General features: G+C 43.1%; 3 protein-coding genes across 3 annotated transcripts in view; 2 read left to right on the top strand and 1 right to left on the bottom strand.

Moving 5' to 3' along the window:
- RAP1GAP2 (RAP1 GTPase activating protein 2) overlaps positions 1-16,777 on the top strand; it is a 490,286-nt gene that overhangs the window by 347,160 nt on the left and 126,349 nt on the right. The gene's annotated exons all lie outside the window — the stretch shown is intronic.
- On the top strand, positions 4,619-5,569 carry LOC136323506 (olfactory receptor 1P1-like). Its single transcript, XM_066255351.1, has one exon. The coding sequence runs from the start codon at positions 4,619-4,621 to the stop codon at positions 5,567-5,569; it is 951 nt and encodes a 316-aa protein (XP_066111448.1).
- LOC136323505 (olfactory receptor 3A2-like) lies at positions 12,187-13,146 on the bottom strand. Its single transcript, XM_066255350.1, is given in 1 exon segment — positions 12,187-13,146. A coding segment is annotated over 1 exon segment (948 nt). The 5' UTR covers positions 13,135-13,146.

The following is a 16,777-nucleotide window of genomic DNA, read 5'->3' as shown; positions in this document are numbered from 1 at the left end:
CCAGTGTGCTTTGTCCTGCTCTGTCCAGGGGAGGGGATTCAGCCCTCAGAGGTCGCAGCATCCTGGTCTCTGTCCAGGCCCGGGATCCAGACCCTCCTGTCCTTGGTACCTCAAGATGACCCTCGTCCCCTCTCTCCGCTCCTGTCTGTGCTCATGGGACGAAGTGCTGACGGCACAGACAGCACGGCCCCTACCATGGAGCTCCTCTCCCTTGCTCCGTCTCCGCACATACTCTCCCTGAGACCTGAGCATCCCAGGAGAGCTCCCTCTGGCAGGATCTGTCCCTCTCTGACAACTGATCTGTAACTCCTCAAAGGGAACTTCGCTCTCCTCCCTGCTCCCTTTTGTTAATGGAACGAGAGCATTAAATGTAGAGGTGCTGTAAAAGTTGTTCAGTTCATCCTTCCTTTCATCTCAGGACGCCTCGCACCAGTGTCCCGGGAGATGCGTCCTTCCTCAGTCTAGGGACTGATGGGATGGGGAGCTCCCTGCAACAAGCCCTCACTTGGGATCGATCAGGTTCTTATTTTACCTGGTGACGCTGCAAGTCTGGGCACCTCTAAACACTGTTCAGACATGTTTTTCAAGCTCCTATAAGGTAGTGTTGTATGCTTTTTTCTGTATTATTAAGTGTTTTTCAAAACACTTTTTACTCATGCATGGGTTTCTCTGTCTTCTATCAATGCAGACATCCCCTCACCCTCTCCTCTATTCGTTAGCCTCTCTGAGCCCCTCTCAGTGCCCTGTGGGTGCCATGCTTTCTTTTGCTTCAGATCAGATGCCACTTCCTCTAGGAAGCCCACTCTGACCAACAAAGCTAAAATTAATATCACTTCAATGTTACTCCTTTGGAAATCTATGTGACTCTCTATTACAATAGGTTACAAGTAAATACTGAGTTTCTAGTCTGCTTTCACCAGCCTTTGAGGCAATGAAGACAGTAGAGTGAGCAGGTCAGACAAGGAACTTACTTTCAAGAGAGAAAATAGACCATGAGCAAATAAACATAGAAAGAAGATAATCTTAGCAAGTAGAGTGCGCCATAAAATTAATAAGCATGACAACGTGGTGGAGAGTGACTGGGATGTGGGTGTGGCTTTTTTTTAAATAAAGAAGTCAAGAAAGAACTCTGAATAGAATTTGAACTGAGACTTCAAAGTCGTTGTTTACTTAATTGAATTGTATTATAGTTATATTTTGAATTGGGGGAATTAGAATTTTGATACTATTGCATTCTCCCCAGGTAAGAATATGGCATGTGTTTGATTTTCCTAAAGAAAATGTTATGGTTTTCTTCAATGGGTCTTATATTTTATTGCTACACTTATTCCTAAGTAGTTCAAAGATTTTGTTGGTGGTGGTGCTTTGAATTTTTTTTCTTCTCTCCTTTTTAGATTTTATTTATTCATTTTAAAGGGAGGAGAGAGATAAAAAAAGAAGGGGGGAGAAACAAACGGTCACTTTTTCTGTGTGCCCTGACCAAGAATCGAACCTGAGACATCCATACACTAGGCCAATGCTCTACCACTGAGCCAACTGGCCAAGGTCACCCTATGTTTTTTTATTGTAGCATTTAACCCATTTGCATTTAAGGTAAATGTTGAGAAATATGTAGTTATTGCCATTTTAATATTCACGTTTTTACCTTTTTTCCTAGTGGATGTTTCTGATGAAAAGCTTGAGATTCAGTGTCTTATTTCTAATAACATTTATTTAAATCTTTCAGTATTCAAGATATTATTGCAGCTACTATAGGGAAGACTAAATATATCTTTACCAAATATAATAAATATATATTTTTCTTCACCATAGTAGCTGTAATACAGGAACATAAAAATGTCCAATGCAAATGCTGACAAAAATTAAAATTCTGTAGGTAATATATTGTGGAGGTTTGGTGCAGGGACAGCCATTTTTTCCCACATGAAAGGACCAGTGAAATTTTATGTAGTAGGTGACATTTGTGCGGAAATGTATGGAATTTTACCTATCAGAGGTTGAAAAAAATCTCATTTATTTTCAATTGCCTACTCATTAGGGGGAGCACATATTCTCCACTCCTGAATTTTCTTTCCATGTGAAGTCTTCTCCCATCAGACGAACAGCTATGGTCCTCTAGGCTGCCTTATTCAGTCCTACCTGGAGTGGCATATCTGATTGCTGAATTTCATTCCTTCTCATCAGACCTGATCACTTTCAGGAATTAGTTGTATGTTTTATAGGCAGGCTCTTCTCCTGTGAGAGAGACCTGTGATTGTCCAGCTGACCTTCAGGGAAAAATAGATTTAATTTTAGAAATGTATTAGCAAGCTCACTTATTGAACACGGCTAATACACATTTTCCCACCTAGTCGTTCTCAGTAGCAATGGCGATTTTGTTTCTCACCTGCCTGATACTGTGTCTAAGCTCAGTTGGCTGCACACACGGGAAAGGGCCAGGGTTTTCACACACCGCCTCTGTTCAAGCACTAACATCATTTCCTGCTAAGTAGCTTCATTGGTTTCTTATAACATATGGAATAAATCTCCAGAGCCTTTCCCTTCCAGTCAAACATTCTTAAATTTTACCCTTAGTTTCCTTTCCAGCTTTATCTCAGGCTGCAATCTCTTCTCCATCTAATGCTCAAAGCTCCTGTTTCCAGTGGTGGGAATCAAATAATTTAACAACCTCTTCTCTGCCCTAATGACCTTTTTTTTTTTTTTTTTTTTTTTTTTTTTTTTTTGTATTTTTCTGAAGCTGGAAACGGGGAGAGACAGTCAGACTCCCGCATGCGCCCGACCGGGATCCACCCGGCACGCCCACCAGGGGCGATGCTCTGCCCACCAGGGGGCGATGCTCTGCCCCTCTGGGGCGTCACTCTGCCGTGACCAGAGCCACTCTAGCGCCTGGGGCAGAGGCCAACGAGCCATCCCCAGCACCCGGGCCATCTTTGCTCCAATGGAGCCTTGGCTGCGGGAGGGGAAGAGAGAAACATAGAGGAAGGAGGGGGGGGGTGGAGAAGCAAATTGGCGCTTCTCCTATGTGCCCTGGCTGGGAATCAAACCCGGGTCCCCCGCACGCCAGGCCAACGCTCTATCTACCGCTAAGCCAACCGGCCAGGGCCATGACCATTTTAAGTGTAAAAAATATCTATACCAAAAGGTAGCTTATGATTTCATGCATTTAATATTTAAATAAAAACAATAAAAGAGACAACACTAGATTGTTACAAGAATGAATTTTAAAATGTTAATTACAAATATTAAATAATACCTGACAAGAAACAAATACAAGTTGTCACCCCCTGGTTGGTTGGCACTTTTTCTCTTTACATTATATGTTTGTTACTGAAGCAACAAAGGCGAGGGAATTAAAATGTAGTATTTCATCCAAGGTATAATGAGTTTTATGAGATGAATAAATAGTAAATATTACAAGCATAGTTCCATCAAATTTTTTTCACCTATGGATGGAATGAACATTACTACGGGGTTTAGAATACACTGTTGCACAGATGAACGTTAAAAGAATAAGGAATGTAAATTTGTGATTTTCACATTGGGCGGCTGCCCTGGCACCCACCTTAGAGAAAAATCTGATTACAAGTGCCATTTTAACAACCAGTTTGCCGAACTCAACAAAATATTAGATATCGGTTCTGCAGATCTGATGCAAACCAGCTGAATCTCACCACTGCCTGTTCCCCATCTCTGAAGCTATCCAGCACTTTCTACTGCCTAGCCCTTGTTCAAGAGTTTGCCTCACTGTTCTGCCCATATCCATTTGGGATAAGATTTTGAATTACATTTATGGCCCAGAAAACCTTCTTTTTATGCTTTAACCTGCATTGTATTATATAAGAAGTGTGCACGCGTGTGTGAATGTGTGTTTGCGTGTGTGCGCATATATATGCATGTGTAGACCCAACCAAGTTTTGAGATTTTGTAGACTACAGATTATAATCCCTTCTTTGTTGTTACAGATAACTTCAGAATCGAACATCTTTACTAAATAGCTATTTGATTATTAAATTGGTTCCTGGCAGAATGAATAATATGAAATTGTGTCTTCAGAATATGGACTTTCAGGCACAATAGATCAGAACAAATAAAGTCTGGGATGTGAGAGTGAATGGATGGAGAATCCTGAATCAAAATTTTATAAGATTTAAATATAGGCAGTTATGTTTATATCATTAGATTGAAAACTGTCTGGGATTAAGTATCATCATTGTCTTATTTACCTAGCACTCTACCAGGTCCAGAGTTGGTACTTAATAGCTGTAAGATGAATGAATGATGAAAGTTTCTTGATTTCTCTGAGAGTATAGATAAAGAAAAAGAAACTAAAACCAAAGAAATTTGGGACAGACAGAAGTGTAGACAAATAAACCAAGAAATCTAGTTTAATTCTCTTATATTATGTCTTCTATACTTCCTACTATGCTATATATAGTGGGTTTTACTAAAAATATACAGTGCATAAAGTATGTGGTCAATACAAATGCATTAAAGTAATTCATTTTTTTTCTTCTCTAGAGCTCAAAGAATGGCACATTAATCAATAATATAGAGTGAAATATGTTTACAGAGTTTTAACGGGTTGTACGCCAGGTCTCTTTCTCTGACTTCCAAACATATGGCAGAAGGGAACCAGACCAACAGCTTTGAGTTCCTCCTCTGGGGACTCTCAAAGCAGCCAGAGCAGCAGCACATCCTCTTCCTGCTGTTCCTATGGATGTACATGGTCATCATTGCCGGGAACCTACTCATCGTCCTGGCTGTCGGCATTGACACGCATCTGCGCACACCCATGTACTTCTTCCTTGCCAGTCTGTCCTACACAGACATCTTTTTCACTTCTGCCACTGTTCCCAAGACCCTGGTGAACATACACACCCAGAATAGGTCAATTTCATATGCAGGATGCTTGGCTCAGCTCTACTTCTTCTTGACATTTGGGAGCATGGACATCTTCCTCTTGGCCACAATGGCCTATGACCGCTACATGGCCATTTGTCACCCTCTCCACTACACACTGGTCTTGAGCCATAGGCGCTGCATATTCCTAGTTACTACTTGCTGGATCCTTTCAAATCTTACTGCCATGACCCAAACCTTCCTCATACTCCGACTTTCCTTCTGCTCTAAGAAGATCGTTCCTGGCTTCTTCTGTGATCTGGGACCACTGCTGAGGGTGTCTTGCGTGGACACTCATATTAATGATCTTGTGGTCCTATACTTGGGGGGAGCAGTTATTTTAATCCCCTTTATGCTCATCTTGGTCTCTTATATCCATATTGTTTTAGCCATCCTGAGGGTCTCCTCAGCCCAAGGAAAGTACAAGGCCTTCTCTACATGTGGGTCCCATCTTGCTGTTGTTACCTTGTTCTTTGGAACAGGAATCAGGGCTTATCTGTGCCCCTCAACCTCTTCCTCCAACTCGGTAGAAGAGGATACGGCAACCGCTGTCATGTACACAGTGGTGACGCCCCTGCTGAACCCTTTCATTTATAGCCTGCGGAACAAGGACATAAAGGGGGCCCTGGGAAGACTTCTCAGGGGCAGAGTCTCTTCCTGGGGTAAGTAATGTCTGCAGAGAAAGTACAAGTGTCCTATGTTCCCTCTAGTGAGAAGCCACAGAAATTTCTACCTCACATCTCGGTTTTGAGTCCCATAGGAGCCTTATTGCCACTCCTCTCCCAACCTCCTCACCATGAATATGATATCGTTGAGGAAAATTAAGATTTCATTTGTGCTTTAAAGTTAATCTATAGGCCCTGGCTTCTTGGCTCAGCAGCAGAGCAATGGCCCAGCATGTGAAAATCCTGGGTTCAATTCCCGGTCAGAACACACAGGAGAAGTAACTATCTGCTTCTCCACCCTTCCCACTCCCCCTTCTCTCTCTTGCTCTCTCAGCTACCCTCCCGCAGCCATGACTTGAATGTTTGAGCAGTTTGGCCCCAGGTGCTGAGGATGGCTCCATGGCCTCACCTCAGGTGCTGAAATAGCTCGGTTGTTGAGCAACAAAGCAGCAGTCCCAGATGGGCAGAGCATCGCCCTATAGGGGGCTTGCCAGGTAGATCCTGGTGGGGGCGAATGCAGGAGTCTGTCCTTCTGTTTCCCTGCCTCCCCACCTCTCACTTAATAAGCACAAGGATGAATGTCTATTGCAATATTCATAACTCTAAATGTCTGTGCAGCCTTTTATACACTTTTTTTTTTAGCATGAGAGAGAGAGAGAGAGACAGACAAGAAGGGAGAGAGATGAGAAGAAGCATCAACTCATAGTTGTGACACTTTAGTTGTTCCTTGATTGCTTCTCATACATGTCTTTGAAAGACAGAAACTGCAGGCAAAACTGAAAACACAATGGTAGTGTGTTCCCAAAGGAAACTTTCTTTAAAAAGTGCCTGGGTGCAGGTAGGCTGACACCACCAAAGGTTGTCATCTCCTGGCTGTGGGAGGGAATGTTAGATATAGGGGCTAGGGGCAGATTAGCATAGTTTGGTTTGTGACCTTGGTCACTGACTTGAGGATGAGCAAGAGGAGGGGGCTTCAGCTACAGAAACACCTCCTCTGCAAGATCTTCTGATGTAGCGTAGGCCTTATCAGCATGGTCCTATCTGGTGATGTTGGTAAATCTTCAAGATAGCCAAGGTCAGGTGTCTCCCAATAACAGCTGAGACCTGGCACCACTTGGCCTGTGGCTAGGCTTTTAAAAACAATCATTGTGAATTAAACTTCCCTCCCCAATGTAAGCTTTTCCTGACATTCCTACAAAGATAAACTTTTTGCTACATTTCAAAGTAAAGGCCAAGAAGCCATTAAGAGAGAGAATAGCAAGCAAATTAACTATACCCTTACAGTGGGGGATGAGAGTGTTCTGTTTCGATCACTTCCTCCTTTTTCAGGCCTGTACTGTTCTCGGAATGGCAGCTGAGTAGCCATTTTATCTATCCGCCTTGACTGAGGTGCTTCCTGAGCCAGTGACCCTTTGCCCAAGCCGGCAACCTTGGGCTTCAAGTGACCTTCGGGTTCAAGCCAAAGGCCAATGGATCATGTTGATTATCTCACACTCAAGTCAGCAATCCTGCACTCAAGCTGGTGAGCCTGCACTCAAGCAGGATGAGCCCAGGATCTGTTCAGCCTTTTATGCTAGTTTATGAAAACTCTACCAATGAGGTCATGAAAAGTGGATTAATCTTTTAAAAATTAGCAAATAAGGTCAATATCAGATAGCAAAGAGTTTACAATGTTAAGTGAACTAATATTTTTTCCTACAAAAATAAAAAAATTATGTAAACACATTACCTCAAGGTTATGAGTCTATAATTTTTGCAAACATTAAGATAAAATACAACTCTCATTTTGTGTGTGTGTGTGAGTGTGTGTGTGTGTGTGTGAGTGATGCGAATACTTAAGATCTACCCTCTCAGCAAATTACAAGTACATAAACAGTGTTATTAACTATATTCACACTGCTGTACATTCAGGCTTTGGAGATTATTCATCTTACAGAACTAAATTTTGTATCCTTTGACATCTTCTGCATCCTCTGTATTGCTAAAAGGCTCACGGATGATGCTGATGCTGGTGATCTGAAAACCACATATTGACTAGCAAGGCCATAAAAGAGGTAAAAAAACAAAAAACCTGTAATCAGAAAATTATAAGACATTGAAGAGGCCCTGGCCAGTTGGCTCAGCGGTAGAGTATTGCCCAGCATGTGGAAGTCTTGGGTTTGATTCCTGGTCAGAAAGCAACCATCTGTGTCTACCCCTTTCCTCCTTTTTTCTCTCTATCTCTTCCTCTCCTAAGCCATGGCTCAGTTGAGCAAGTTGGCCCTGGGCACTGAGGATGGCTCCATGGCCTGTCGTCAGGTGCAAAAATAGTTCAGTTGCCAAGCAACGAATCTGCAGCCCCAGATTGGTAGAATATCAGCCTCAGACAGAGGTTTCTGGGTTGATCCCTGTTGGGATGCATGCAGGAGTCTCTCTACCTCCCTGACTCTCACTTGATTAAAATATATATATTGGCCTGACCAGGCGGTGGCGCAGGTGATAGAGTGTCTGGGTGGGATGTAGAGGAACCAGGTTCGAGACTTCGAGGTTGCCAGCTTGAGCGCAAACTCATCTAGTTTGAGCAAGGCTCACCAGCTTGAGCCAAAGGTCACTGGTTCGAGCAAGGGGCACTCGGTCTTCTGTTGCTCCCGGTCAAGACACATGAGAAATCAATCAATGAACAACTAAGGAACCGTAATGAAGAATTAATGTTTCTCATCTCTCTCCCTTCCTGTCTGTCTGTCCCTATCTGTCCCTCTCTCTGACTCTCTCTGTCTCTCTTTCTCTCTCTCTCTCTCTCTCTCTCTCTCTCTCTCTCTCACACACACACACACACACACACACAAATAAATAAATAAAATAAAATATTGATGGTATTATTTAAAAAATGTATATATATATTGAAGAAAGAAACTGATGAAGATACAAAAATGAAAGCATATGTTGTATTCAAAGATAGGAAGAATTAACATAATTAAACCAACAATAAAACAAAAAGACAGCCAAGCAAATGGAAGTTGATATTCACAAACAACAGATCTGACAAAGGGTTAATATCTAAAATATATAAAGAATTCACAAAGCTCAACAATAAACAATTTATTTAAGAAATGGAGAGAGGACCTGAACAAACACTTCTCTCATGAAGACATACAAACAGCAAATAGATATGTGAAAAGATGCTCATTTTCATTAGCTATTAGAGAAATACAAATTAAAACTACAATGAGGTAACACCTTACCCCTTGTTAGATTGGCTATTATCAACGAGACAGATAATAACAAGCATTGGGGAAACTGTGCAGAAAAATGCACCCTCATTCACTGCTGGTAGGAATGTAAACAGGTATAGCCATTATGGAAGGCAATATGCTGGTTCCTCCAAATTAGGAATAGAGCTAACATATGACCCAGCAATCCGTCTACCAGGTATCTGCCTGAAAACCTTGAAAACATTGGTAAGCAAAAAACACATGCACCCCTATGTTCATCGCATTATTATTCACAGTGGCCAAGATACGAAAACAACCAAAGTGTCTCTTGATAGAGGATTGGTTAAAGCAGATGTGGTACACATATACAATGAAATACTACTCAGCCATAAGAAATTATGACATATTGCCATTCATGACAACATGGATGGGCCTTGAGAACATTATGCTAAGTGAAATAAGTAAATCAGAAAAAACTAAGAACTATATGATTTCACATATAAATGATTTGACATCGGGCGATGGGCAAACAATGCAGTCAACAGTTCAAATGCTATACAGATGTTTACCTGAAACCTATGTGGTCCCAGATGTGAAGAGCACCGGTCTCTGATGGGGGTCACTGGGTGGATCCCGGTTGGAGCACATGTGGGAGTCTGTCTCTCTATCTCCCCTCCTCTCACTTAAATGAAAAAATTTTTCAAAAAGAAATTTATGCATTCTTATTGACCAATGTCACCCCATTAAATTTCATTTCTGAATAAAAAAGAAAATGTTCATACTACCCAAAGAAATCTATAGATTCCATGCAATTCCTATTAAAATAACAATAGAATATCTCACAGATCTAAAACAAATATTCAAAAAATTATATGGAAGCACAAAACATGCCGAATAGCCACAGCAGTGTTAAGAAAGAAGAACAAAGTTGGAGGTATCACACTACCTGATATCAAACTATGCTATGAGGCCATAGTAATCAAAACAGCATAGTATTGGCACAAGAACAGGTATAGAGATCAATGGAACCAAAAAGAGAGCATAGAAATAAATCCGTGCTTATATGGTCAATTAATATTTGACAAAGGAAGCAAGAATTTACAATGGGGTAAAGATAGTCTCTTCAATAAATGGTGCTGGGAAAACTGGGTAGATACATGTGACCCACCCCCCACTTCCACCCTAGTAAGATAAAACCTCTTGTTATGGCAATTATTTCTAGGTAGAAGAAGGAATCTTTTTTTGTTGTTGTTCATATTTAAATCCTTATTTTACTAAGAAGTATTAGTTAACTTTGTCTAAAACCTTAAAAATCTTTTTATTACTTTATACATTCATGTTAAAGAGAAACACCTGACTTTCATATCTTTATAATACATGCATTAGAAAAGTAGAAACACTGCCTATCCATGACAAGAGAGATTTTTAAAGGTGTCTCAGAGACGCAGGCATTTCCCTATGTTTCTTGCTCTCAAGTCATAATTATCAAAGCGGCCATACCCCAAGGTCATAGAAATATTTAATATTGAGGCTTCTTGTTTTACACATAATCTTTGTCTCTTAGGGATTTGTTCCCTCTTAATAAAAAGTGTTTTTATTAAAACCAAAACCCAGCACTGGCCGGTCGGCTCAGTGGTAGAGCATTGGTCCAGCATATGAAAGTCCTGGGTTCGATTCCTGATCAGGGCACACAGGAGAAGTGACCATCTGCTTCTCCACACTTCCCTTTCTCTCTCTTTTTCTCCTTCCCCTTCACTCTCTCTCTTTCTCCCCCTCCCACAGCCATGGCTCAAATGGTTTGAGAGAGTTGGCCCCTGGCATTGAGGATGGCTCCATGGTCTTTGCCTCAAGTGCTAAATTAGCTTGGTTGCTGGGCAACAGAGCAATACCTCAGATGGACAGAGCATCACCCCCCCTAGTGGGTTTACTGGGTGGATCCCAGTCAGGGAGCATGCAGGAGTCTGTCTCTGCCTCCCCATCTCTCACATAAAAAATTAAAATAATAATAATAAAACCAAAACACAATCAGTCTTCACATCTATTATGTAGTCAGACAAGAAAGGCCACATATGCTGATTTCACTTACATGAAAACACACAATGGGTAAATCCACAGAGACATGCAGAGGTCAGGGACTGACAAGGGCTAAGTCGGAGGGGGGGCGGAGATGAGGACTGACTGGCTAACTGGTCCTGCCTGGGTCTGTCTGGATAAAAATGTTTGGAGCTAAAGAGTGGTCATTAATGTGATGCAAATGTTTCAGAAATTCTGAATGTATTTCAAGCCGCTAGTTTGTACACTTTGAAGTATCATAGACTTAAATTTTATTTTACTTAAATTAATTTTTATTTTGCATTAGCATTTTATTTAAAGTACATTAACTGAATAGTATAAGAAAAAATACAATAAAATTATGAGGATATGCAAGATAAACACAACAATTTAAACACTGCAATGGGGGGAGGGAAGCATTCTGCAGGATGGGGACTGATGGCCGTGTGAGTAAACAGAGTGAGGAGAGTGGCTCACGTGCTGCAGGTGCTTCTGCATCTTGAAGTTCAGCGCAGGCTGTGCCCGAAGCCTGCTCTGGCTCTGGGGAGGGCACTAGCGTCGGTGTTTCTTTTTCAGGTGTTTCTTCATCTTGCTCTGGAGCTGGTTCTGTGGATCCAGGAAGAGAGTATGTTATCAGCATCTCTGCTTTTCCATGTTTCCAAAGGGAGGCACTCTCTCATATCCATCAATGAAATCTTTGTTCGACAGCCCAGACAGGAAAGTCTCCCCAGACTGCAGGCCATGGGGGTAGCCGACTCTCTGCTTCAGCCCCTTAGAGCTCTTCTCCCTGTGACCCAGCCCTGTCGCCTCCCCACTACCCACATCACCCACCTTGAACACCCCTCACCCTCTGTCCTGGAACAGTGGCCTCAAGGCGCTGAATCTCTGAAAGAACAAGTGCTGCCCAGAACTACTGGCTTCCAAGGCTTCAACTCTACCCAGAGAGTGAGCACAGCCAGAAATGAGGTCTCAACTTGCCAGGGATACTTGCTGGGCAGGCAGATCTTAACCTCATGCCACCTTATCTTATTTGTTGTTCTCTAGAGTACTTCTCACCACATGGTCTATCATACAGGATGCTTATTTATTTCATTTACTTTGTCTGCCTCGTTAGAATGGGAGTTGCATCAGTGCAGGGACTTTTGTCTGTTTTGTTCACCAGTGCCCTAGAAGAGTGCTTGGATCATATAAGCAATTCAATAAATATTTGTTGTATGGATAAATTATGTAGGGTTTATTTGCAGGACAAACACATCATACAAAATTTTCCAACCTCAGGATCGACAAATGAATGCTTCAAATTATTTTCCAGGTTACTTTCTTCATGGGAAATTTTCGTCAACCCAGAAAAGGCAATAAAGGAGAAACCCTCTCTCCCCTCAGGTCAATAACCGCCTCCCCACAAGTACCCTCCACAGGGCACCCTGAACATCAGGGTTTCTAAGGCTGTATATAAGTGGGTTCAGCATGGGATTGATAACTGTGTTGAAAACCCCAACCCCTTTATCCTTGTCTGAAGCCTCCTCTGAACCCAGACGCATGTAATTGAAGATACCAGTTCCATAGAAGAGGCAAACCACAGTGAGATGGGAGCCACACGTGGAGAGGGCTTTCTTCCTGCCCTCCACTGAGCGGATTCGTAGCACTGCAGCTGCCACATGGATGTAGGAGGTAATGATGAGAACCACAGGTGTACCTGCCATTAGGAAACCCACAGCAAAGAGCAGCTACTCATTGAGTTGGATGCTGGAGCAAGAGAGCTGGAAGAGCTGAGGGAGGTCACAGTAGAAGTGATTGACCTCATTGGGACCACAGAAGTTGAGAGTAGTTAGGGCGATAGTGTGGGTCAGTGCATTGGTGAAGGCACAGGCCCAGGACGCAGCCACCAGTATCCACTGGACCATCTGGCTCATGCGAGTGCTGTAGGTGAGGGGCCAGCAGATGGCCAGGAATCGGTCATAGGCCATGGCTGTCAAAAGGAAGCAGTCCATCCCAGCCAAAAGGTGGAAAAAGAAGAGTTGGGAGAGGCATGCATCATAGGAAATTGTACGCTTGTGGGACAGGAGACGACCCAACATTGCAGGAACAGTAACGGTGATGCACCCAACGTCCAGAGCTGATAGGTTCCCCAGGAAAAAGTACATGGGGGTGTGGAGTTTGGGCTCCACCAAGATGGCTGCCAGGATGCTGAGGTTGCCCCCAATTGTGACCAGGTAGGCAAAGAGGAAGAGCACAAAGACCACAGACTGCAACTTATCTGTTTCAACTAGGCCCAGTAGAATGAACTCAGTAACATCAGTCCCATTCGTCCCAGCTCCTGGATCCATGAGAACCTGTAAGGAAACGTCCCAGGCAAGGAAGCATCAGCCTACTCAATGTAGTTATTCAACATAAATGTTTTAAATCACCCATATTCAAAACTTCCTGGTGAGTCCCCAGCTCTCACTCCCCGGGTCACACCTCACTCACTGACCTTCCATCACCTCAAAGCCTGTATCTTTCTCTCTGCTGAGATGCCCCAAACCACCATCACCTTGTCCCTCCCATACTCACCTTATTGAAAGGGTCAGAATACTTGAAAAATAAATAAAGATAAAAGCAGACTTCCTCTTTGAATGTCTTAAGATTAAGATAAAATTTCCCCATTTTACTCTAAGAGATTAGCCCAAACCAATAAGCAGATTTCAAAATAAAGAATTAGTGATAGTTCCAGAAAAATTAGAAGGCATTTTAAACCATAGCCTAGGTTTTGAGGCTTTTAGAAATACTGAAGGTGAAGAAAAGACGTGGTAAGAACCAGGGAGAAGATCCACGTGATCGTGGAAATCCGACACTCAAGCCAAGTACATTTCTTCAAGGGGAGGGACATATTCTGAAATATAAACTCAGAATTCCTTAGTCAATAAATGGCCAGTACAGTATTCTTATTGTTTATTAAGCCCTTACACTAGACTTTGAACAACAGTTTAATTTTAAATGACTTGTCCTTGTTATAATATCCGCTACCTGCCTCTGAAATAAAAACTGTAACATGACCTGTGGCTTGGTTGCTGCCAGAGGCAATTAATTTTCTGCATTGCAAAGATACAGCCTTCCACTTGTCCTTGACTTGGGTGAGATAGATTGACAAGGAGCTCTAAGGAGAGGTCCTCAGATGAAGCAAGCACGTACATAAAGAGCCAGACTGAACTAAATTTTTCAGATCTTATAATAAACTCCAGGTCAAAAAATATGAATGTATCTTTATAGCCCATGGCATAAGCAGAGCTAGAGCTTCATCAAGAGTCATGTTTATTCCCTTGCATAGAATACACTGGAATTGAGGCAGAATAATAAGAAGCTAGGGAAATTCTTGGGCAAGTGGGGTGGGGAAACGGAGACAAGACAATTAAGGCCAAACAATTCGACCAATTTCCAGGCAGCTAGTGAATCACAAGACCTTACCTTTCCTGAGCAAAGACATCTGAGAACAAGTGTTCTATCCCTCTCCTCCCCAACCTGAGAATAAATAGTTTAAATTACCCTGGTCAAGAGGAGCCCTCCTGTACTTCCTCTCTCAGGGCTTTGTACTGAGCCCTGGTTCTCCTCACTGAGCTGTGACAGCTCCCTGCTCTGGAACCCCACCCAGTTCCTCCCTGTTCCCGGTGACGAGAGGCTTAGCAAGACCGGTGACTGGCGGTTCCAGGCTGCCCAGTGAAGTCGGTCCTGGGCGGTGAGCTCGACTCTCCTTCACGCTCTCTGGCTTCACCCAGGAAAGGAGGGCAGGGGCCCAGAGAGGAGCAAGGATCTCTGTGTTATCATCCCAAATCTGTCCCTAAAGAGGCTCCCCTCTTTGGGGGCACTAGTTGCACCATGGGTACGGTTGAGTTTGAGCTGATGGCACGGAAGAGAAGAGGAAGGTCCCCTGAGCATACTCACCCTGGCCTGAGCATAGAAGCCCATGAGTTTTCTTCAGGAAAGATGGGGAGCTCTGCAGACTCAGTTATGCACTCAGACAGGAAAGAGCTACGTATATAAAAGAAAGTGAGGGCAGGCAGGCCGATGCCTTCTCAGTCCTAGGGCTATATGCACTAGTGTTAACCCCTGGGGGCCTCAGAAATTAGCCCTCCCAGGAAAGAGGAGACTGATGAGAGATACTGATGAGGTTTTGTGTCAAATCCTTCATGAATACAGCAACAATGTCTTAGTTCTTTTGCTTTTTAGACTTTCTTTAAAAAGGCCTTATCTCTCTCCCTGGCTTTATGGCCGGTAGTTAAGGCAGGTGATATAAATTCCACTTAATGGTGGGAGGCAGAAGCCTACGGGACTTGTTGTAGTCTCAAAGTCACCCAGAAAGCTAGAGGTATCATTGAGACTAGATACAGGTTTCCTAAGGGTGGGTTTTCTCTGCAGAGGCCAACCCCAAGCAAGGCCTTGAGCAGAGACAAGCTAACTTCCAGACTTGCCTTAGACCTGGGGATGAGTAGGAGGAGGCCCCAGAAGAGAGGCAAGAGGGAGAAGCTTTCTTCAAGTCCAATTTGCTAATGAGTTTTCAGGAAGGTGGTGCCTTCTCCCTCAGGACCTTGTTAGGGGGGGCTACTGGGACTGTGTCTCGGAGCTCCTACAATGATTCTAGAAGTGGTAGTAAAGAGCTACACTGAGCTAAAAGGACCCGTGGGAAGCTGCCTACCCATATGATTGTCTAGGCCAGGCCCTTAGAACTGGAAAGCCCCGGTGAAGGTCACAGAATAACAAGAAGACGCGGGAGGATGGAAGAGCGTGTCCCTCTGATTTCTATACCCACCAATAAGTATACAACATCCCACCCCCTAAGAGAGAGTACTCTCTCTTCTCCCACCACAGGAGCTTGGTGCCATAGGAAAAGCACTGTGGGCAAACCTGCTTGTCTGCTCATCAGTTTGACTTTGTACAAACTGCTGCACCCTTCTGGGCCTCAGTTTCCTCATCTGTGAAATGAGCATGCCTTCTACCACAGCACATTGCTGTGAAGATTAACATAGTAAGATTCACTAAGCTGCTAACAGGTTCAACAATACATCAGCATACCAATTGATAACATTTATGAGTGCTTGTTACAGACAAGGAATGTGCCAAGAACCTCACAACCTGGAGTCCCCATCTGTCCTCACAACAGTTCTGTGACGTAGATTGTAGCAGACAGAGACAATATTCTGACTCACATCTGGCTCAACCATTCTTCTGATTTCAGTCGTGGCTGGGTAGGGAGTTCCTTGCATGGTTCTGCTCATTGTGAGCTGACAGAGTGTAGCCACTTCCTTGGGATCCTCTAATGCCATGAACAATGGGGAGATGATCACCAGGTCTGAGCACATGTGGAGCTCAGAGGGAAAAGGGCAACTTGAAAATAGGAGACAGGAGCCAGTGGATAAACATCCCACTGCCTCTTCTTCAGACAATTCTGGAAGGAATCCTATATGCCAGGGGTAGTCAACCTTTTTATACCTACCGCCCACTTTTGTATCTCTTTTCGTAGTAAAATTTTCTAACTGCCCACCGGTTCCACAGTAATGGTGATTTACAAAGTAAGAAAGTAACTTTACTTTATAAAATTTATAAAGCAGAGTTACAGCAAGTTGAAGCATATAATAATAATTACTTACCAAGTACTTTATGTTGGATTTTTGCTAAGTTTGGCAGAATAAATTTTTATAAAACAACTTACTATAGTTAAATCTATCTTTTTATTTATACTTTGGTTGCTCTGCTACCGCCCACCATGAAAGCTGGAACGCCCACTAGTGGGCGGTAGGGACCAGGTTGACTACCACTGCTATATGCTCTTGCACAATCCAGTCTCTGCTGTCCATAGCAGGGACCTTGCTAATGACCCCTCAGTCCAGGATCCTTCTTCCATCTTCATCTCACTCTGTTCATAACTTCAGTCTTGCTCTCTGGGACCACCTCTCAAATAAATAAACCTACTCTTGCTACCTGAGATGACTTTCTATT

The sequence above is a fragment of the Saccopteryx bilineata genome, chromosome 2 (assembly GCF_036850765.1).
Source record: "Saccopteryx bilineata isolate mSacBil1 chromosome 2, mSacBil1_pri_phased_curated, whole genome shotgun sequence".
Lineage (NCBI taxonomy): Eukaryota > Metazoa > Chordata > Mammalia > Chiroptera > Emballonuridae > Saccopteryx > Saccopteryx bilineata.
This window is presented reverse-complemented; position numbering and strand designations above follow the sequence as displayed.